This window comes from Zalophus californianus, chromosome 6 (genome assembly GCF_009762305.2).
Source record: "Zalophus californianus isolate mZalCal1 chromosome 6, mZalCal1.pri.v2, whole genome shotgun sequence".
Taxonomy (NCBI): Eukaryota; Metazoa; Chordata; class Mammalia; order Carnivora; family Otariidae; genus Zalophus; species Zalophus californianus.
Genome location: NC_045600.1, coordinates 33,286,514 through 33,310,366, shown reverse-complemented (window position 1 = coordinate 33,310,366; position 23,853 = coordinate 33,286,514). Strand labels below are relative to the sequence as shown.

The following is a 23,853-nucleotide window of genomic DNA, read 5'->3' as shown; positions in this document are numbered from 1 at the left end:
CTGGAACCTCTGCGTGAAACATAAAATACCTTTTAATTTATTCTTCATGGTGGGGGAGTGCCCCCTATTGGCACAGACATAGGTTCTGTTTCCTTGTTTTAAAAAAATTTTATTAAAGATAGTGTTAACACTGTGAACTTAAACATTTTCTAGGAAAAAACGTATGTAAATACTCGGGCAAATTCCACTTATATGCAGCCAAGGATTTGCGGGGACAAAGGCTAGGGATGTGAGTTGACAAATACATAACATTCACTTTTCTACTGTACCACTCTCGATCTCCCAAAGGAGGCAATCATACCAACAAAAAGTGTCACACAAACACACACTCTGGCTTTCTATTCATGATCGTTCCCTTCCCCTACGGATCACATCACCCCACACAACAAATTCGGTTCACAGTGTTCTTCTGATTTCTAAGTTAACGATATGCTAAAACCGTAAAGTCATCGCAGTTTTGTAGGGAGTTTAGCCAAGGCCAATAAAAAGGAGCTTTAAGAAGCCACAGGAGAAATCTAGGTGCTTCTCTCGTCTCGGCGGGTGAAGGTGAACACTGAATTTACCGAAGTGAAAAACCATTAAGTAATCTGGGCTCTCATACCCTTCCAGCTATTTTTTTGGCCTCCTAGAGAGGCAGTACATACTGCTTAAGAACCAAGGCCTGCATCGTAGCTCTGCTGTCTGACCTGACGAAGCCTCAGTTTCCTCATCTGTAAAATGGAGAGAATAGTATTTACACCTCACTCCGGTATTGGATTAAATGTTAAGCCTTGAAAATAGGAACACTGAACTGCTTAGGAACTCACCTGTTGGTTTTCCAATCACTACTGAAGTTACTTACAGAATAAAACCTCCAATTCAAAACAGGATTTGCCAAAAACTCAGCTCCTCCAGGACAGGCCTTAGATCTTACCTTTACCCAAAGTTTTAAATATAGGAGAGGCAAGAAAGATTAGAAGGCTATAAAAACACTGAAGGTAGACTGCCTGAATTCAAATCCCGGATTCACCACTTTCTAGCTTTTTGAGCTGGGACCAATTACTCCAGCTCCTTGGGCCTTAAAGTCTTCTTCTGTGAAATGTGGGGTTAAAATAACGTGTTTTTTTTTTTTTAAGATTTTATTTATTTCAGAGAGAGAATGAGATAGCACGAGAGGGAAGAGGGTCAGAGGGAGAAGCAGACTCCCCGCTGAGCAGGGAGCCCGATGCGGGACTCGATCCCGGGACTCCAGGATCATGACCTGAGCCGAAGGCAGTCGCTTAACCAACTGAGCCACCCAGGCGCCCCAATAACATGTATGTCTTATGGTTGCTGTGATAATATAAATAAAACACTTAAAGCAGGGCCTGGCACATAACTAAGATTATTTTGTAGCAGGTATTAAATGTTTGCAAAATTACGTGGTACTTTTAAAAGCCTAGACTTATGATATCAGTTGACTTAAATACAATACTCATAAGCCAAGTGTTAACAATTTCACCCACAACTGTTCCATAGCCAAGTCACCTCAGAAATGCCCAGGACTGGGTACAAGAAAGCCTGAGTAAACATGGATGGCTCACCAAATCAAACAGCACGAAAAACCTCAGTCAGCTCCTGATATGGCCACTCAAATGCCTCATCTTCCTATTTAATGGAAGACAGCAAGTGTTACTGCTTATAAGATAAAAGTTACCTTATTACTCTCAGATGAGAATTATTTTTTCTTAGATTAGGAAAGAAAGAAGTATTAATAACCCCTCTTAACTCACTGGCACGTTTATGAATACCCCAAAATTCAATCATCTCAGTGAGCTTGTCCTCCATGTCTGCAGAGGAAGCTCTATCCCATGTGCCAATCTGAGGATAAGAACGTGACTGATGGTAAATTAAAAAAAAAAAAGGAACAATTCATTTTTAAATCATTTTACTGTTTATACCATAATCACATTAAAATTGGCAGAACTCCCATGACAGACAGGACAGAGACCTGCCATGCAAGGCAAATAGTGAAGGTTTCATAAAGCTGGAGACAAGTACCAGGGTCCCACAGGATGGCCGCAGCGATCTCAGACAGCAGTGCCACGGTGTCGGAGCAGGTGGGAACACAGGCGGCCACGGCCATAGCTGGCCTGAGGCCACTGCTGTTTCCTAAGGGGGATTTCCTAATATGCGTGGTAAGCAGATCCCTTGAACAGATGTACATGGAGCAGGGTACTGCTGCTGCTGAATAAATTCCTGGGCAGGGGCTACAAATCTCATGTGATAAGTGGTTGCTAAATTAGGATTTTGCAAAGGTAGTCCCATAACCAACATCCAGGGAAATTTTACCACCAGTGAAATTCTTAGGCCAAAAAATAAATAGCCACACATACCAAACCTACACACCGTGAATTAAAATGGTGCCATGTTAGAGCTTAGGAAAGAACCAGAGCAGGAAAGATTATTCAAACAGAAGATCCTCATCCTTCTCTTCAGCCAGAAGATTAGCAGGCTCCATCACCTCACCAGCTGCCCTCCGTTGCTCCAAGTCCTTCTCAGATTTTTCCTTGAGAATCTTTTTCTTCTCCTGTATTTTCTTTAATCTGTAAAACAAAAGGGAATTTTCTGAACACTGTTTCAGTTCTAAGTATATCTGACCTCTGCTAGTTTTGTAACAAGGATCATAAACACAAACTAGAACAAAATTTTACTTTTTTTTTCAAATTCAGTGATCTCTATAATCCATTTTTAAAATAAAGATTTGAGGTAGAATACACACATTTTAAGCTGATAATGGACTTTGAAGGGGTCGGGGGAAGTCCTACATGTCTGCAGTGAAAGCTCTTTTTAGAAGACAGTCCCGGGCGCCTGGGTGGCTCCGTCGGTTGGGCGACTGCCTTCGGCTCAGGTCATGATCCTGGAGTCCCGGGATCGAGTCCCGCATCGGGCTCCCTGCTCGGCGGGGAGTCTGCTTCTCCCTCTGACCCTCTTCCCTCTCGTGCTCTCTCTCTACCATTCTCTCTCAATAAATAAATAAATAATCTTTAAAAAAAAAGTAAATTTTTTTTAAAAAACGTTCCTATCCCGGACTCAATAAACCTTGAAATCCATCCCTTGATAATGGAACACCTTTTAAGCATTCAGACATTTATTAAAACTTTGAATCAGTTTGGATCACCACAATCCTAAATGTCACTGAAGGAAAGAAACACAATAACCTTTTATAATTAAGATTATAAATCATAGATGGCCACGTCTTCCCTGAATACGGGCCTCTACCTGTCTCCCACCATCTCTGAACCTGGCACACTGACCTCTGTATACTACCTTTTTAGTATCTGTTGTCCCTACCAGCTGCAATTGTTCATAACCAATTCATGTACATGCCTCATTTCTCTGAGTACTGTGCTAATTCTCTAATGGTATGATTTATATTATTACATAATGCCCCCAAATACTTTATACTTTCTCCTGGAACATGTTCACCATGCAATACATAGTTGATTAATTGCAGTTTCTTTTTATGAGGCAGACACCTGATCTAAATCATTTCATTTTAAAGAATAATCAAATCTATGAATAGTTTCTCCTAAGGGCCTTTTTGGAGATGACATATTTTAAATACATGCAAAACTTGGCATAGATTAGTCTCTAGAGCCTTTGCCAATATTATGTCTTGCTTCTCATTTATCAGAATAAAATGCAGGCTGTGCTAATTCTAAAGAACATAAGCCAACAGTCTCTCAGCAAACTGAACCTTTGGCATATGAGAAACAAAAATTGATCAATAATTGCCAATTCCAACAAACCTATAGAACTCTTCTCGCTCTCTCTCATCCAGCTCTGTGATGATATAAGCAAGGGTACGTTCAATCCGGGGAATGATGACTAGGGTTTAAAAAAATATATATATGAGAACTTCAGACCTTTTTTCAAATTGCCAGTGTTCATTTGTGTAACATTTTCTAATTGTAAAATTAATGTACATTTAATGCAGAAAACTTAGGAAACAAAAACAAAAAATAAAAGTGTATAATCCAACCACCCCAAAATAACTACTGAAAGCATTTCAGTATATGCCCTTCTAGTGTCCTTTCTATGGACAGATAATATACACAATATATACACCATAATTCAATGGACCACAATATACATAACATTGAACATACTGAATTTATATGAATATACAACACTGAACCACAGATGTTATTTTAAATATAATCACAATCCCTGTTAAAAAGCAGATCATCAAGCAGAGAGAATACACTAAGTTGAGTTTTAGGTTAGTCATAAGGTGCTGCTTTACAGAGAATTTGCCGATCTGCTTCTAAAATGTGAACTCATAGGGGGCGCCTGGGTGGCTCAGTCGTTAAGCGTCTGTCTTTGGCTCAGGTCATGATCCCAGGGTCCTAGGACTGAGCCCCGCATCAGCCTCCCTGCTCAGCAGGAAGCCTGCTTCTCCCTCTCCCGCTCCCCCTGCTTGTGTTCCCTCTCTCGCTGTCTCTGTCAAATAAATAAAATCTTTAAAAAAGAAAGAAATTAAAATGTGAACTCGAGTGCCGAACTATCACCTAATCCATTATGTTTTGCTTGCAGTTCCACTTACAAGGTTGGCACTAGCAACTGGTCAGGAAGTGTGTGCTGAGTTTTTTAAAATGAGATAACTTCCTCTTTAACACTGAGAACGCAAAATAACTTATTTGCTGTTCAAAATTTGTTCCTTTCTTACCTTAAAATTATTTAACGAAAATAGAGTTTCTTGAACGGAAAATACTGCGCCAACACTAAGCACAGTTACAGAATAAGAGATGGAAAATAAATGCATCAAATGGGAAAATGTTTAGGAATCAAGGAGAAGAGCAGGACGGAAAGCCTACGGGAAAGGGATTTAAAGTTAAATATTTAATGTGTTCAAAAAGGTCACTGAATCACTGGAAAGAACTAAAGAAAACAATAGGGCTTTTAAAAAATAGTTTCGTCCTTTATTCATGACCAGAAATGAATTAAACACTTCAGAATTTTTAACTTAACCATTCCCTTATGTATATGGACTTGGGGGGAGTTACAACTCTATTAAAGCACTTACTACTAACCCCTTCCTGCGGATGGGGCTGACCCACGCTGCCCTGCCCACTGGGGACGGGGCAAGGTCTTACTCCCCTTGCAGTCGGTGCCCGAATCCCACGCAAACGTGGAGCTATGGACAAGTGGACGAACAAAGAGCCTCACAGCAGCACACACTCACCGTGTTCAATGGCATTGACACGCCTGTTGGTTATCTTAATGGCTTCATCCAAAGTAACAAAGGAAGTCTAAAATAAGAGGACAAATCAGTAATTTAAGCATGAAGTTTTCCTAATTGTGTCCTGTCTGGCTTTAAGCAGACTGCACTTGTAGAGAATATCTGGAAACCAAGGCTACATTTCAACAATTTCCATAGAACACTATTTCCAGGCTATTATAATGTGTTTAACTTCAGATTCGCCTAAAGTTATAAAAATGGCAAGGGGAGAGAATCAGGCACGATGACATATTATATATATTAACTAGCCACAAAGGGGAAAAAATAGCTTTCATGCATAAACTGTTACATTTGCAGTTAAATCTGGTATTGACTGCTGCTGTTCTCACCTACCAGAGTGAAAGTCTACCAATGCACACACGTTTTGTTAGTCATCAGTAGGGACAATGGTGCGGAAACCACCATTTCAAAAATCAAAATGTCTCTAGTTCGTTTCCCATTAAATCCTGGAAACAGCCTAAAGCCTTAAGTGCGGGACCCTCTCAGAGAGAGGACCCTCAGACACCCAAGTGCGGCAGGAGCTCTCCGGCTGCTGCGCTTACCTGAAGCGAAGCCAGTTCCACCAGTAACTCCACTGCTTTGGCGTAGTTCCTCTTTAATTTTGCCAACTGCTCCCCACCTCGGGCTAACCCAGTCAGTTCATAACCTGAAAGAACCAGTCAGGCAACATCTGTCATTACCGAGTAAATAATCTTCCCCACAAATTTCCCCAAAAGAAGTCAGACTAATACCAAACAAGGAGAAATGAATTCACTGACTCCAGGCCAGGCTGCACAGTCAGTATGTTTGGTTTTTCCGATGTGAGGTTTTAGGCATTTTTTTTTTTTTAGTTTTTATTGAAAGTCCAGTTAAAATACAGTGTAATATTAGTTTTAGGTGTTCAGTATAGTGATTCAACACTTCCACGTGATACCTGGTGCTCTCAAAAGTGCGCTCTTTACTCCCTATCGCCTATTTCACCCCTGCCCCCCCACCCCCTCCCGTAACCATCAGTTTGTTCTCTAGAGTTAAGAGTAAACAGTGAACATGTTTTTCTTCCCAAGGAAACTATTCTAAACGTAACTATAGGAGAAACTTTTAACCACTGGGCCCCACTGCCTTGGGCATGATACGGCCTGACGCCCACAGTACAGTACCACTCCAGTAGCAGGGGGCTCCCTAGCTTGCTCCACTTCTTCATTTGAGCTACACTAAACACTCTATGTGAACCAGTGGAAGATAAATGCCAAAAATTGTTTCTATGAAAAAAAGTTGATTACTTTGGAAAGACTCCATAAAGATGTGTTACTACCCAAATGCTATCAAATTAGGAAATGCTAAGACAATTGTAAAAAATTGAGAATACGCTATACAATCTAGGAAGATTTAGATTCAGATTGCATCACAGAGTCTAAGACCTGATTTTACTTTATAGAAACTCAAACTGGAAATTATAAACAATGCATTATGGGTGTAGTTTATGCAGAAAGATAACACAGAAGTCTAATTAGTGGATTCATACTCAAAGGCCATGGGCTTGCACATTTTTTTTTAATGGCAAATGACTGTTTATGTATTTCTAGGTTGAAATAAAATATTTTAAGACATTATAATGTTTTATGACTCCCAATTTTATTAACTGATTAACTCTTGTCCCAACTGTACCATATAAGAAGGATGCTAACACTGGAACCACTAAACTCTAAGAAAGTCTATCCAGCACCAATTTTCCAGGAAAAGGTTCATTTAAAGAGGAATCTGGAGAAGGCAGAAACATACACTACCAAAGTGTCACACTTACTGTCAGTTCCTTCATGGTAATGTTCAAACACTGGCAAAGTAACACCTGTTAAACACAAACGTGGGATTCACAAGTATGTCCTTGAAGTACTGTTTCTTGATCACCATTGTTCCCTGTGTTTCTTTTTCAGCAAATACTCAAAAGTCAAGAGACTGTCTGGAATTTAACTGGTTTCAAAGAATGAATTTAGGAACCTGGTACCTTAAGTGTCCATTCCTATTTAATAATCAAATTATCCTGAGTAATAAGAGATCAAGCTGTTACAATTATTTTCCTTTCAGCTTTGAGGTATACGTAAAATGCAAAAAAAAGAAAAAAATTGCACATACTTAATGTATACATTTTGATGAATTTAGATACATGTATACACCCATGATACCATTACCACAATCAAGGTAATAAACATTATCTATCACCTCCAAAGATTTGTGTCCCTTTTCTTGTTTGTACATTAATACTCAACACAAGATCTACCCTAAGTTTTTAAATACACAACACTGCATTGTTAACTATAGGCACTACATTGTACAGCCAATCTCTATAAGGTATTCTTCATGTATAACTCTAACTTTATCCCCATTTCCCCCACCCCATCCTCTGGCAACCACCAGTTACAAAGATTTTAACATGTAAAGCAAATCAATTTGTTCTAAGTAGAAGAGATTAATTAGAACATGAAGATCTTGCCATATAAACAGGTTAATTTTTAAAGGTCATCTTTTCTTCCTAAGGATTCTGAAGGGTTGAAAAGTTACCTGCTACGTTATCTTTCTTAGCTCGGATCTTCACTTGGGCTTTATTTACATTTTGGATAACTGTGGTGCTGCAGAAAAAAAAAAAAAGGCCTTGATTTAGTTGAGATTTTAGAGTGAGAAATAAAACTACAGGGACCCATCAGGTAATTTCAGCAAGGGTGAGATAGCACAAGTATGTTTTGATAATTGTCTTTCCAGAAAAAGGAAAATCACTGCTGCCAGAGGAAGGTCTCAGAGAGCAAAGAATGAACCGTAGGAAAACCAGAAAGAATGATTTTAAAGTACACGGACTGCTTGAGTTTTCAGTCAGGCATGTGGTGCCACAGATGTGACTTTTAAGGATTTTTATTCAGCCAATGTAATTTAGAGAAAACTCCTGGGGTGCCTGGGTGGCTCAGTCCTTAAGGGTCCGCCTTCGGCTCGGGTCATGATCACAGGGTCCTGGGATCAAGCCCCGCATCGGGCTCCCTGCTCTGCGGGAAGCCTGCTTCTCCCTCTCCCGCTCCCCCGGCTTGTGTTCCCTCTCTCGCTGTCTCTCGCTGTCAAATAAATAAAATCTTTAAAAAAAAAAATTTTTTTTTTTTTTAGAGAAAACTCCTTCCTTTTAGGTTTGCTGTCCAAACGCTCTAGATTTGGCTAAGTAGGAGTTCAATTCCTTTACCCTGGAACCTAATTTCCATCTGGTTTTGTCTGACTCCCCAACCTGTTCTTATCATAAAGTGTTTTCCCCATAACCACCCTAAAATGCATTCACATACCACTTATATACTGTTGATTCCCTCCTGCTGCTAGAACACTGGCAAAAATTAAAGTCCATCTCTTCAAGAGGCCTTAAGCCCCTGTAGTTGTAAGACCTGTCAGCTAATGCTCCTGAATAACACAAACTAGGAATGGAGACGTTGTGTCACTGGGTAAAGACAACTAAAATAAAAAATCCTGAAAACAGTTTCCACCTCTGTCCCCAAACAGCCATCTGACCTCAGGAAGGCACTGAATTTAAAGGGAGAATAACAATGTTTGCCTGGTTTACCACACAAGCTTATTTGGGGAGAATCACACAACATAACTGGCAAAACCCCCGTGTAAAGCAAAAACTAAACCATTTTACATGCTTTGTATATAAAGCATATATTGATATGACAAAAGTCTTAGAATTCATGCCCTTTAAAACAATTCCATTCTCAAACTTATCCTAAGGAAATAATTCTAGAGAAACAAAAATAGATATGCATGAAAATGTTCATGGCATCTTTTCTAATATTCTAAAACTCTGAAAATCAACCCAAAAGTTCACCATTAGGAGAAACAGTTAATAAATTATGTACAGCTAGAGAAAGGTTATACAGCTATGTGAAAATAAGATGTTTAGGACACAATGTTAAATGAAAACAGACTACAGAATGTTAAGTATCCTGTGCCTACAACTCTGTACCAGACATGTGTATGTGATAATAAAGACACTGGTGTTAGGGTCAGAGAGTAATAAAGAACACTTTTAACCTCATCATTTGTCTTTAGTGCTTAGATGTTTTATAATTAACAGTAGCTTTTAAGGGAAATTATGAACATGAAAGCACTTTGATTTTTTTTTAAAACACCCCATTAAGTTCTTCTTACCTGAAATCCCCTGCTGTGAACTTAGCCTCAGCAAGTGAAAAGGCAGCTTCTCTCATCACTTCACCCATCAACATTTTAGTCTAGAAAAGCATAAACCAACAGCTGATTCAACCACGTTTTGTACAAGGGAAAAGACAATATCATGTTCCTTTAATAACCAGTATTTTATACAAGGTGTGTGTCTAAAATATTGACTTGATAACAAAAATGGATATCCAATTTTACTTGAACAGTTTGGTTATGGTAAATAACAGTGTTGCAACACCATATGTTTTATAATTAAAACATTAAAATAAAGACATTAAGAAATAGAAAATGATCTTTACTAAAGGACTATCTTATTCCTGAATGGGTCCATACTAATGTGCTCAAATTAATCTCTCAAATTCACTGCAGTGCAGTGAAAATCTTAATGGCATAGTGATTCTAATATAAACCTGGACTATTTAATGTTTGAAAAAATCCAACCATCTTTTTGAAAGAAAAAAAGCTGGAGCAGGTAGGCAGAGTTGCCAAGTATTAAAAATAAGGAAATATATCCAATATGGGGACAAATAAGTCAGTGAAATAGAGTTCATAAAGAGCCACAGGTCTCTATGGAAATTTAATAACAGACCATTCAAATGGCCACCCACTTACAAAATGAGCTTGTCCCTATCTCCTTACATCACACACTCCAGAAATTCTTAAAGATAAAACTTAAAAAAAAAAACTATGAAATACAAAATATTTTCTTAATCTTTTTAGGCCTTCCTAAGCACTATATATAACCCAAAAGCCATATTAAAAAAAAAAAAAGACTAACAGATTTGACCAAATAAGTATTTTTTTTTAAAGTTGAAGGCCAGAGAGAAATATTTTTAGTATTTTACACATTAACTAGAATACTTGCAGAACTCCTACAAAAAGAAAAATTCACCAAGAAAATCAAATTACCCATAAACATGAAAAGATGCTCAACCTCACAATCAAAAGTAGTACAAATTAAAAGATACTAATTTTAGGGGCATCTGGGTGGCTCAGTCAGTTGAGTGTCCAACTCTTGATTTTGGCTCAGGTCATGATTTCAGGGTCGTGAGATCAAGCCCTGAGTCAAGCTCTGTGCTCATCATGGAGTCTGCTTGAGATTCACTCTCTCCTTCTACCCCTCCCTTGGCTCACTCGCTCGCTCTGAAATACATCCGTCTTTTTTAAAAAAATAAATAAAAATAAAAGACACCAATTTTAGCTCAATAGATTGGCAACAAATAAAAAACATTAACACCCAGTTAGGAAGAATCTGAAAGAATAGGTCCTCTCACTAATCATTTGGTGGGAATGTAAATTAGTATTACAAGCTGGAGAACAATTTGGCAATTATCCAACAAAATTTAAATGAATAGGGGCACCTGGGTGGCTCAGTTGGTTAAGCGGCTGCCTTCGGCTCAGGTCATGATCTCAGGGTCCTGGGATCGAGTCCCGCATCAGGCTCCCTGCTCCGCGGGGGAGCCTGCTTCTCTTCCCCAAACCCCCCACTCCCATTCATGTGCTCTCTCACTCTCAAATAAATTTTTAAAAAACCTTTAAAAAATGCAAATGACAGATCCTAGAGATTCTATGACTTTCCAGAGAAATGCTAGCACACATACTGTTAGAAGGTGGAGGAGCGACAGTAAAGTATCCTGCAGAGGGAGAAGGCACTCTGAGACAGAAAAACATATAAGCCACTCCATACTACTTACACAGTTTTACTCCAGGTAACCTACCGACAGGGAGGGATAGGGAAGACAAACAACCCAGGCAGCTATACAGCTACTCTCCCCACCCCTGCTCCCTGCCAAGTCTGCACCATAACCACTTTTATAGAGCGAGGGGGCGTGGTGGGGAGGTCACAGGGTAGGTACCTAACGTGGTGGGACGCTCTGTGCGCCAGCCATCTCTACTAGCTGCCTCAAGCGGTACCCTTTGTGTACCACTTAGGAAAGATGAGAACAACCCTTCCCACCCTTCAATCAGCGCTAACATTAACCTCCATGGGGCTCAGAACACACAGCCCCAAGAAGTCACTGTGTGGCATGAACAAGATGGAGGAGCTAAAATGGGAGGCAGTGTTGTCAGCACTCCTACACTCTACCCTCAACATCCTTCCGGCCGGGATCATCTTTTTACACCATTCTTCCGCAAGGACCATACAGCCAGGTAATTGGGAGGTGACTTGCATCCCTATACCACAGCAGCAATATGATTATACGTCTAAGACCAGAGAAAATACTTAGAACTATGGTTCCCCAACAACCCAGTAAAGAGGTCCTTTCCACAGACCCAGCAGTTGGAGCGACTGTAAACTTCAGTGTAAGTGTGGCCTATAACAAAATGTTTCCAGACACAATAGAAACATTAACAATGCAAGGTTATGGGCTGTAAGAAATGTTTTACAAGCAATAGATATGGCAGATCTTCAGTTAGCAACAACAGGGTAGTGGTTTCGTCCCCAGGAGGTAATATATATCATCCCTGGCTTTGGTATTTTCCCTGGGAGATGAAACCATTTATTTTGCTCCTTAATAGCATCAGAGGATGTGTCTATGTTGTACATACACAACCATACTAACAACCCTACCCCAACACCAAGAGTCAGAGGTTCAGAAGCAGTTCTTTGCATGTGCTGGGCCCTGACCAATATATAAGGGTTAAGAATACCGGATGTGAGGCGTTGGCCCCAAGGGATTAGCACACCAAGCCACCTGGAGGAGGCATTCCAAGCCAATTTCCAATGAACTAGAGCCTTCCCAGATGGGAAGTCTTGTAGCAATCACAAAAGCAGTCCCTCTGCCGCCAAGAGGCCTCAGACCTCCCGACAACACCTGCACCCAAGAGTTGCACGGGTGTTGCTGCTTAGGTGCTCATATGCAGAGGTCTGTCCTGCTATGGGCACAGCCTTAAAAAGTTGAATAGCCAGTTAGTACTGGAGACCATCCTTTGAGGGAGCCACCTGGTGACAAAGTCTTTAATGTGTTTCCTATTAGTCCATTCATCCTTCCAGTTAGACCTGCAGCAGTGAAACTGTATGGCAGGTGGGAAGTCTACCATATATCCCAGGCCTCTGCCCATTCTTGGACATCACGACCCGTAAAACATCCCTGGATCACTATCTGAGTCACTGTTTGTACATGCTCTCCAGTTGTTAACCTGTTATGGTTGCAGCCTGATTAGCTCTTTTATAGGCAAAGGCTTATACAAGTCCTGTGCAAGTGTCCACATGTGGGTCAGTGCACGTTTGAGCCCTTCCAACACTGGCAAAGGGCCTATGTCATCTATCCGCCATTGAGAAACAAGGCTTGTAGTCCGCCCAATATACCCGAGGGTATGGCACAATGACCATCACCTGAGGTGGCACTGGAGGCAGTCCTTGTCAGCAGCTTGTAGACTGAAATATTTTATTTTCTTTTAAAGATTCTATTTATTTAAGAGAGAGAGACAGTGAGAGAGATAGTGAGAGAGAGCACAAGTGGGGAGGAGAGGGAGAAGCAGTAGGACTCAATCCCAGGACCCTGGGATCTTGACCTAAGCCAAAGGCAGACGCTTAATGGACTGAGCCACCCAGGCGCCCTGTAGAATGAAATATTTTAAAGGCAAACAATCTTTTTACTATTTGCCAAGTAGTTCTGGGACCTCAGTTGGTGTCCCGATTTACAATGAACCCACTCTGCTACATCAGACGGGGTCAGCATTTCCTCCAGGAGAACTGTGCCTGGCCTAGAGTGTTTGCCTCATAATTGCCTGGTAGTGTGGATGGGGAGTGAGCAGGGACACAGGTCATACTCGGACAGCTGCGACAGGCTCAGGGCACACTTCCCAAATACCTTCCCACAGTTCTACTCCCCACAGAGCCCTATTTATTATACCCCAACCGGGGCGCCTGGGTGGCTCAGTCGTTAAGCATCTGCCTTCGGCTCAGGTCATGGTCCCAGGGTCCTGGGATCGAGCCCCGCATCGGGCTCCCTGCTCCACAGGAAGCCTGCTTCTCCCTCTCCCACTCCCCCTGCTTGTGTTCCCTCTCTCGCTGTGTCTCTATCAAATAAATAAATAAAATCTTTAAAAAATAAATAATACACCCCAGCCTTCTCTGTGCCATCAAAGCATCCATGCTGTCAACCCTTACAACACTGCCCAGCTGCAATAGCCAAATCGATGTGCACTGGCTCATATGTCAACACAATCCATACCACTCTCAATTCTGCCCACTGACTACTTTAGTTTTTTTCTTCAAACCAAAGTACATCAGAATCCAGCCGAATGGCACAGGAATGCCAAATAGGCAGGATTCCCCTGCAACTGCCATCAGTATACTATGCATCCACCGGAGGTGAGGCTTTCCCTTCCTTTACTTAGGGGAAGGGAAGCATAATGTCAGCGACTCCTAGAAGTTGCGTTGGGTTGACTTAGGTGACTGGCCCTATTAATGAGTGTAGCTCATGAGATAGTGGGTTGGTTATTTACAGGCGCTCCTCCGCTGTAGGTAAGCATGTTATTTCTATAAGGTGCTCACCTGGGCACAGGAACACTTAGGTTTGCTGAACAAGTCCTTAATTCATGCCATCATAGGCAAATCAGCACTCATTCCTTCTGTCTGTTGCAGCGCAAGATACATAGCTAATAGTTGTTCTTCCATGGGACTACACCTGGTTTCTACTCCCTTCCATAAATGAGACCAGAATCCTAACAGGATCCCACAAGTCCCAGCCAAGGCCTTCTAGATACAAATTTACATCTAATTCACAACTCACACCTGGCATTAATACCCCCAAGGTCCATATTTGTTTTACTGCCATTTTTGCCCTTAACATAGCCTCTTATTGGAGCACCTCAGTCAGTTAAGCGTCTGCCTTTGGTTCAGGCTATGATCTTGGGGTCCTGGGATGGAGCCCCATGACCTCGGGCTTCCTGCTCTGCTGGGAGTCTGCTTCTCCCTCACCCTCTGCTCCTCCTCTTCTCCCTTCTCATGCTAACAAATAAAATCTTCAAAAATATACATATATAGCCTCTTGTCAGTTTGCACCCCAATCCCATCGGCTTACCCTCCTAACCAAGGCATTTACTTGGTTAAGGCATTTACAAGGAATCTACTCTATTCCTAGATAGGAAACAAAAAGTCTCCAGTAACCCAATAAACCAAAAGCCTGTAATTCCTCTACCATTATAGGGATTGTGAAAGCTTCATTTTACTAATGACCGTCTCTGGCATCACTTGTCTTACTTGACCAGATGATGCCCAGGAACTTGGGCATTAACCCAAGTTAATTAACCCAGCCCTTGGATCTTGTCGGTATTTACCTTCCATAATGCTTAGCAAGACCAAATTGGGTTGTCTGAATTTTCTTTCAGGATCCTGTATAAAAGTAGATCTTGCCATAATTGTTTGAGAGACCTTGATGGGCCCCCTTTCTGCCATTTTATCACCGGGAGAATCCTTTGTTTTTCCACCTATTTCCCTTATGGCAGATTCTTTTGGTTTCATTTACGTCAGCCACCATAGTAGCTACCGTAGCAATGGACTGATTAACCATAGGGGCAAGGACAGATATTAAGTCCCATACCATGCCCCTGTGGCTGACTGTAGTATAAGGTCTTCCATACAAGAGAAAACTATTTTTTTTTCCATGTAAACCTTTTGTTTTAATAAATAAGACCGATTCATGGCTTAGATTCTAAATCACATTTACAGATGAGGAACGCTTCTAGGCCCAAACAGGTGAACAGTGAAGCTACTAGTGCTGGCAGGAATGCATGCTCCCCATGCATCTGAAGCCTAAAGAGCAGAGACTGAATGTCAGAGAACACCACACACATCATCCTCTAGACTCGAGAACGACAGCAGAAGACGAGAAGAAGAGCAGAGACTCGGGGAAGCGCTGGTAACCACCCACTGATACCCTCACCTTCATGCTACAGAAGGAAATGGAAGTTATGCTTTCAGTAAGCTAAGATTTCCTGATCATAATAAGTGAAACTTTCTCTCCTGTTAACAATTAGGCCAAGGGTATTAGCTAGAGAGAGGATCCACTGATAAATACAGAATATTAGAACAGCGAAGAGGAAGCCACACAGATATCTTGTTTCTTCAAATATCAGAAACTTCCGCATGACAGGAGAGCAGTGAACGAACTCCACCTCGCCCAAAGGTTTACTCCAAAAACTTCCTCTTGGCATTTGCACCAAATAAGCTCCCCGTACTTCTGGCATCATCTGCTGGACTATGAGATCCAGCCGGCTTTCTAGGGTATTGGAAACTTTTATTTTACGATCTCCATTATAGATCTCAACTCCACCAGCTATTTCCTCAGGCAGGTAGGCCTCCTGATCAATTTGGACATCAACATCTTTTTTGGTGGCAATTTTGTACATAGGAATCGCTTTTTGCACTGCAGCCTTTACCAGAGGGAAATCCTGCTTCCTGCAATGATCACTCGAGGCTCTAACAATTGGTACAAACCCTGAAGGACCAGTCCATCCAGCAGCACCTGGTACCTGGTTGTATATTTTACCACTTTGCTGAGTCTCTGTTTTGCTTCATTTAGTAGGTCTGTAATAAGGTCATCTCTTGCTCTGAGGACTTTGAGCCTTGCTTGATTCATCAAATTAAACATCTGAATTTTCTTCTGCTGCTCAATCTGCTTTTCTTTCTTCTCGTAGTATTCCATAATCTTCAGTCTTTGGGTTTGCACAAGACGACCTTTCTCAATGTTGAACTCTTCCTCTGCCTTTGCATCTATTTCCTCTGCTTTCTCACTGGCTTCTTGTTCAATAAAAGCCACCATATGCTTAATCTGCTTTTGCATGTCAGCATCGCTGAGGGCCATGGCGAAAGCTCTGCTAGGCCAGAGGCCCACTGGCTCTAGCTTAGGCTGGAAGGGGGCTGTGGAAGGAAGTGAAAAGAAAATCCAGTGGAGCTTTCGGCTTCCTTCGCTTTATAACTCCGGCTTCTGGTTCCTCAAGAGAAAAGTAATTCTTTGTCTAGATCTCTAAAATGCTAGGTGTAAATGGCAGCTTTCATTTCCAGTTTACACAGAATTTCTTGTAGTTCTTCCCTGGAGATCAAGGAACATACCCCCCCCCTTTTATTTTAATGTTTTTATTTATTTATTTATGAGAGTCAGAGAAAAAGAGAGAGAGAGAGAGAGGGGGGCAGAGGGAGAAACAGGCTCCCCGCCTAGCAGGGAGCCGATGTGGGACTCGATCCCAGGACCCTGGGATCACGACCTGAGCCGAAGGCAGACGCTTAACCATCTGAGCCACCCAGGCGCCCGGAACATACCCCTTTTATACCAAGTTATCTTAATTCTAGCATTTATCCAATCAAGTTAACTAAGTGCCTGAGATTCTGTCCCAGGATTGTGATATATATTTGTTGCAAGGCAGAACGAGCACTGACTGGGGCCATTTTTGACATCCCAAAACTCCAAGAGGATACCCTCTTCCCGGTACCCCACCATGGCAACGCCCAAGCTGCCACCCCTTGTCAGCCGCCCTGCCTAAAGCAGCTGACCTGCGCCACTGAGTCAGTGGCAGAATATTCCCTCACTGTCATACCCTGACTAGCGGGAATATTTTCTCCCTCACCCTCAGGCAAGCAGGTAGCCTGGGGCTCTGTTTGAATCAGAGGGCGTGTCTATATACCATCTTCCTCCTCTAGGACAACCTCCTCCTCATCAGAGTCATCACCCCAGGGATCCCAGGCCTCTGGGGCCCCACTCTCCTGAGACATCACAGTTCTCCCTTCAGCGTGCAGAGGCACTCGCCCTCTCCACCCTCCCAAGCCCATAATTCCCAAGCGTTCCCTCCTGCTGTTGGGATTCCTCCAGACACAGCATCCCGAGGGGGAGGAATGTGCGGCTCGTGCGGCTCACACATCCCCTTCCAAAGCCAACGCTGCTCCGGTCTGCAGTCTGCTCCGGTTCCCGCCCTATTCCCGACTCCCCTCCCGACTCCCCTCCCCGGCGCCTCACCAAGCACACACGGAGGCCCAGCCGTGCTGCAAATGCCGGACGGCGGCTCTCCCTCCTCCCCTCAGGCAGGCCTTCTAACCCCCTGCTTTCACAGAGCAAGGGGCTTGGTGGGGCGGTCACGGGATAGTTAGCTCAAAGGGCACCTCCTGCGCGCCACTCTAGGGAGGGTCAGAACAAAGCCTTCCCACATTCTGGTCAGGGCAAACATTAACCTCCATGAAGCCCACAACACATAGCCCCGAGGAAAGTGAAAGTGCAGCCATGAACAAGAGGGAGGGCCAAAGATGGAGTCAGTGTTGTCAGTACTCTTACACATACACATAAGGACTGAAGAGTACTCTCCCCCACTAAATAGTAAAACTATGCATTCATCAACAGAAAAATGGTTAAATTCCATTATCCCTTCGATGGCGTTCCATGCAGCTGTTATAGAGAAAGAGGCAGATCTATGTATTGATGTAGAAAGCGGTCTATACTCTGCCAGGGGGAATAGGCAGGAATTGAATTATATAATGTATAACAGTTGCATGTTACTAAAAACATCCATGATGAAAGAAACACTATAAATCAAAGTGTCACAGAGAACTCTGGGAAATGAGAAGGGTAGTTGGGAGGGGGAGAGGAATAATCTTCATTTTTTAAAATATATTTCCGTACTCACATTTCATTTACCTAAAAAGCACTGAATTGAAACATACTATGTGCCAGCACTGTTCTAGGCACAGGAAATAAGTGCTGAAAGGTTTAAGTCCCTGATTTCACAGAACTAACACTCTCTAGTGGGGGCAACCAATCAAACAAGAAAATATGCAGTAGTACACGGTATGACAAAAATAAGGAAATGTGGGGCGCCTGAGCGATGCAACTGGTTAAGCGTCAGACTCTTGGTTTCACCACAGGTCATGATCTCACCGTTGTGAGATTGAACCCTGCGTCTGGCTCTACACTAAGCGTGGAATCTGCTTAAGACTCTCTCTCCACCCTCTCCCTCTGCCCCTCCCTGTGCTCCTGCTCTTTCTCCTCTCTCTCAAATAAATAAATCTTTAAAAAAAAAAATAAGGAAACGTGACAGAGGTAAATACAGTGGTCACTTCAGATTGGGTGATCAGGGATGGCTTCTCTGAAGAGACCAGAATGATCAGAGGAGCAAATCATAAGTTCTGGGAAAGAACATTTCAAGCAGAAGAAACAGCTAATGAAGCTAATGAAAAGGTCCTGGAGGAAAATGGCAGGGAGAATGCTCCAGATGAGGTTAGAGTGGCAGGCAGGGGCCAGATCGGATCAAGTGGGGCTTTGTAGGCAAGAGTAATGAGTCCATATTTTATATTAAATGATCTGAAACTTGTTACAGTCAAAATGGTATTTCTACTTCTGAAAGAAAAAAATTTAATTAAAATAACTTAAAAATTAAAATGCCAATAGCCACGCTGGATTTTCCTTAAATATCTCTAAAATAAATAACTGTTCTAAGCACAGTTCATTCTACCTCTATTATCTTCTTTAGGATCTGTCGAAATCGAAGAGTTAAGGCATCAGATTTTTTCTTCAGGAGGTTTCGACCTGTCTGTGCTCCTTTTAATCGAGCCTTCATGATGGTCTGTGCCCTATATAAACAAAATTAAAAATATTTATTCCCACTGTTTAAAAAACATAAAAATACTTCCAATATAGTACTAAAATTATGCTTTACTCCGATGTCATGAGAGTAAGAATATATAGCATCTGTGCTGACAGTTATAATTAATTGGTTTCTCAATACTGTAGATTTCCATCTTCAGTGTTCCATAAATAAGTTCATTTATTTAAAAGAGAAATAATTCTTTGACCAGTATCTGGGAAAAGTTACTTATTAAATCATAATAAAATTTATCAGGAGTCCTACTTTATGATGCCACCATAGCTAAAATATTTATTTGATTTGCAAGTTAAAATAATGTCTGTGTTTCCATTATAGGTGTATTAAGCATTTTTTAAAAATCTGTCCACTAATAAATATCCAAATTTGAAATGCACTTACCTTCAGGACCAACAATTCCACTGTGAGGAATTTATCCTAAAGATTTACTCCCACATGTACACAAAAATATATACAAGGTTAAGGATGAGTACTCCAGCCTTGTGTGTAATAGCAAAAGGGTGGAAGCCAGCTAAATGTTCCATAAATCATGGTTCATCATAAAATGGAACAATATGCAGTCATAAAAAAGAGGAAGGTAAAAGAAGAATATAATCTATATTACATTCTCTTACTCATGCAAAGTAAGGGATAAATATGCTTATATTGATACAGAGAATACTTCTAGAAAAGAGTCACAGAAACTGGTAACAGTTTCCTTTGGGAAATGGGACTGAGTGGGAAAAATGGATTTACTTTTTACTGTATTTATAATATTCTTTTGGACCTTCTCTAATATGTGCCACAACGAATAATTACTTTTTCTACTGAAAGTGTGGCATTAAAGTATTCTCATTTCATCAGACAAAATCCTACTACCAATACTTTTATTAACTTGTAAATGACTCAAGGAACTAATGACACATATTTCTGAGAAGTGACAAACTACAGAACTCTTCTTACCTTATTCCAATCTTTTCCCACCAGAAACCCCAATACCAAAGTCAAGAAAATAACAGCAAAAATTGACATTTCTGTTCTTACTACCATATGCCAGATAAAATTTAATAATAAGAAAAAAGTAGAAAATAAGATTTAACAATAGACTATAATGTAGATACTTAAGGTGATTTGTATAAAAGGGTATAATTTCATATGACCGGTGTTACAACCAACTTCAAAATAGCATGTATTAATGGATTTGGGTAAATTTTTAGATTTTACTGAAATCTTTTACCATAGGGGAAAGGTTACTGAGACAATTCTATAGCTGGAATAAACTTTGAACATTATCTTGAAAATGAGGCTTAGAAAAATCAAACACTTTCTCCCAGTCACTCTAGGAAAAAAAAAAAAAAAAAGACTGAAACACATTTCTGACTCCAGTTCCTTGCCCAAGGCTCAAACCAAAGCCCACTGTATCCCAACCACATGCCACACTGCCTATTACAAATAGCATCAGATGAACAGTCCTCTCTTTGAAAACTACTATTAGTAGCTAAATTTGCACTGACTGGCCTCATTGGAAGTCTGACCAAGTGAAGCTGGTTCAGTTTCCAGCCTTAGCTGGAGCTATCCACTCCAATGTGTACATTTAGCATATTATCTTGTTGATACTAATGACCAGAATTTGGGCTCAAAGACTTGGATCAAATTTAAGTCAAATCCCAGTATTGCAGATTCAATATGGTAAAAAAGGTGAGCTGGTTGATAAAATTGAATTTACTATGCTAATTTTAATTTCCTCTTAGCTAATGGCACCTGTGAAATAAACACATTTTAATTCCTGAGACGTGAAGAGTGACTTGCCTAAGGGCTTACAGCCAGTATGTCATAGAACCTGGATTTGACGGACTCCTGACTGCAAATCCTTCATGCTTCTTTTGTTTTCACTCTAAACTTGTTTTGTTCTCTCTGCTGCCTAAATGGGAGACAGCCCCACTTCACAGAATAACCCTGTAAGGTGGAAATGACACAGAAGTCACTAAAGTATTTTCTATCCTAGCTCTTAAAAAACCGACTCCTTTATAAGTTTTAGTGCTGCTCAGCACTAGGAAAGAAGTTCGACCTTCAGCTAGAACGATGACTTTGTTTTCAGCTGAATCAAAGACATCTGACTACATGACAAAATACCTGCTGCTAAGCCTTGGGGAAAATATTTAGAGAAGCAGTAACTTCCTGCACCTTATTTTCCTCTCAATCAGCAAGCTGAATGCTCTCAAATAGCAATTTTCAATTTACAAACCTATTAGTCTTCTTGTCTAAGCCCAAAGAAGTCCATTTTCACTTCTTAGTCTCAAAGTAAAAACAAAAAAATGTTAACATTCTGACTACTATCAAAAATAAACACAGCCACGGGGTGCCTGGGTGGCTCAGTTGTTAAGCGTCTGCCTTCGGCTCAGGTCATGATCCCAGAGTCCTGGGATCAAGCCCCGCATCAAGCTCCCTGCTCAGCAGGAAGCCTGCTTCTCCCTCTCCCACTCCCCCTGCTTGTGTTCCCTCTCTCGCTGTGTCTGTCAAATAAATAAATAAAATTTAAAAAAAAAAACAAAAAACACAGCCAGACATTAAAGTGGTGAAAACAGATTTTGTTCAGTAACCACTGACAGTAGGAGAAAAAGCCGAGCTCCATTCTGACTTGTGCAGAAGTGGTTGGGCATTTTAAAGGAAGAATAGGGAGAGGAGCAAAAGCAGACTCAAGAGTCACAGAAGTGAAAAATTACAAAGGGCTGGTCACTGAAAATGACACTTGGCCAGCTGTGTCTGCTAGCTGGCAATCATGGAAGTTAGGATTCTATCCTCCCAGAGACTGGGAGACGTCCATCCTTCCTAATAACTACATTTCAAAGAAATGGCTTTCTGATCCTTGAGAATGACACTTCTAAGTTGTAAGAGAGAGATATATATTTCAAAAGGAAAAGAAAGCATTCATAATTGTAAGCCATTTTTAGTGAATGCCCTAAGAAAGGGAGGTCAGGGGCCTAATCATCAGGTATTGGATAGAACAAACAATACATTCTCCTGGAAGCACTGGGCTTTCTCAGGCAGGCATTTTAAATGGGTGCCAGGGTCCTTCAAAGAACACAGCCTTAGGCCATGCTAGTCTGGTGCTCTTTCAGTGCAGACATTGGTTAGAGTCAGGGTCAAGTGCTGGGAGTTCTGGTAGCCTTAATCCTTATCTACTTTACAGACAGTGCCTTTCTCCACAACTGACTTGCTTCCCACCTAATAGAAACACCTGCTAGAAAATCAGTAGGTGAAGGTAAAAAAATAAGCAAACAAAACCCAAAACCCTTTCATTTCATTAAGAGCTGCAGCCAACCTGCAAGAGACAGAAATTTAAGTCTGGGGTTTGAAAATAATTCTTTTTTATTTTAGGCATTCTCAGATTCTCTGAGAAAAAAGTCAGGATGAAGGAAAAAAACCAAGAACACCCCCAAAGAAATAGGACCACTGTCAAAGCCAAACCTGATTTTCTACACCTCACTGGGGAAAAAAAAAGAGGAAGTAGAAGAGGAGAGGGCAAATAACTAATTTTTACTTTCCACACATTGTTAGGCAAATTTGAGAAAACTACAAAACCTTTAAAAACTGGCCAGAGGCACCTGGGTGGCTCAATCCGTTAAGCACCTGCCTTCAGTTCAGGTCATGATCTCAGGGTCCTGGGATTGAGCCCCGCATAGGACTCCCTGATCAGCTGGGAGCCTGCTTCTCCCTCTCCCTCTGCCTGCCGCTCCCCTTGCTTGTGCTCTCTCCCCCTCTCTCTCTCTCTCAGATAAATTAATAAAATTTTAAAATAATAATAATAAAAACTGGCCCAACGCTTAGGGCACTATGCTTTTTTTTGTAGACCTTCTATGGATTAATTCTCAAGACACACTCTCCTCCTGGAAACAGCTCACGTTTCGGTGGGAAAGATATGTAAACAAATATCCACTTTACAATCTGATGTGTGGTATTAACAGAGGTCTGTCTGAATGAGGCGCAATGGTGATGGAGCAAACGGAGTGCCTCGAAAACTCAGGGGTATCTTCCCACCGCAGGTAACATTTCGTGGGATCTTGGAAGAGGAGAAAGGGGATCCAAGATGAAATCTGACGTCCACGCTAGGGCAATTCGATTCAACGCCCAATTTGGCCTAGAAGCCTCTTCTATGTGCTTCTCACCAAGTAAACTTCCCCTCTCAATGTATTTATCAGACCTCGCTAGCTGGTCCATCTCTCCGTTAAACTGTGAGCTCTTAGGCAAAACTGGCGATGATTCACAGTTCTATAAAACCACTACCCAGCTCAATAAGGGAATACGGGATGAATGGCTCGATTGATGAATAAAGTCAGAGGTCCTCCGTAAAAACCAGCAGGCCGGGTAGCCTGTCCTACGGGTTGGGATTGCTCTGTCCAGTATGGTTCCCTCAGAGGAATGTGTGAGGGAGCCGTCAGGGAGCATCGCCCCAGACTCACGAAAAGGGACGGGGGAGAGCTCAAGATCCCAGCAAACAAGGAACCTCGCTGCTGGTCCAGGGTATGCAGGGACTGCTGCTCGGGACAGGCGTTCAAGAACCTAGAAATGCCGCTAGACCCGTTCTTTTACTCACATGCGCGAGGGAAAGATTTCAATTCGGTCTTTGCCCGACATTCTGACGATGACAGTTTGGCTCGGATCCCCCGCCGGGCAATCGAGGCTGCAACAGCCCCAGCCACAGGGTCTTCCTCTAAGGGAGTCAGCTGGTTGTGTCACCTGACCTCCTCGTGTTGCTAAGTGGCAGCTGGGCTACGTATATACGCATTCTTCACTTCCGCTTCCCGTTGGCACGTGGGAAGGGTGGGGGGACTACAAGA

General features: G+C 41.7%; 1 protein-coding gene and 1 pseudogene across 1 annotated transcript; both read right to left on the bottom strand.

Moving 5' to 3' along the window:
- Positions 1-93: 93 nt before the first annotated feature.
- ATP6V1D (ATPase H+ transporting V1 subunit D) lies at positions 94-23,828 on the bottom strand. Its single transcript, XM_027570197.2, has 9 exons — positions 23,610-23,828; positions 18,887-19,004; positions 9,416-9,495; positions 7,799-7,866; positions 7,044-7,088; positions 5,806-5,909; positions 5,207-5,273; positions 3,771-3,849; positions 94-2,564 (listed from the first exon to the last, which is right to left on the bottom strand). Exons 1-9 carry the CDS (start codon positions 23,648-23,650, stop codon positions 2,423-2,425), a joined length of 744 nt encoding a protein of 247 aa, XP_027425998.1. The 5' UTR covers positions 23,651-23,828; the 3' UTR covers positions 94-2,422.
- On the bottom strand, positions 15,473-16,325 carry LOC113909123 (annotated as a pseudogene).
- Positions 23,829-23,853: the final 25 nt, after the last annotated feature.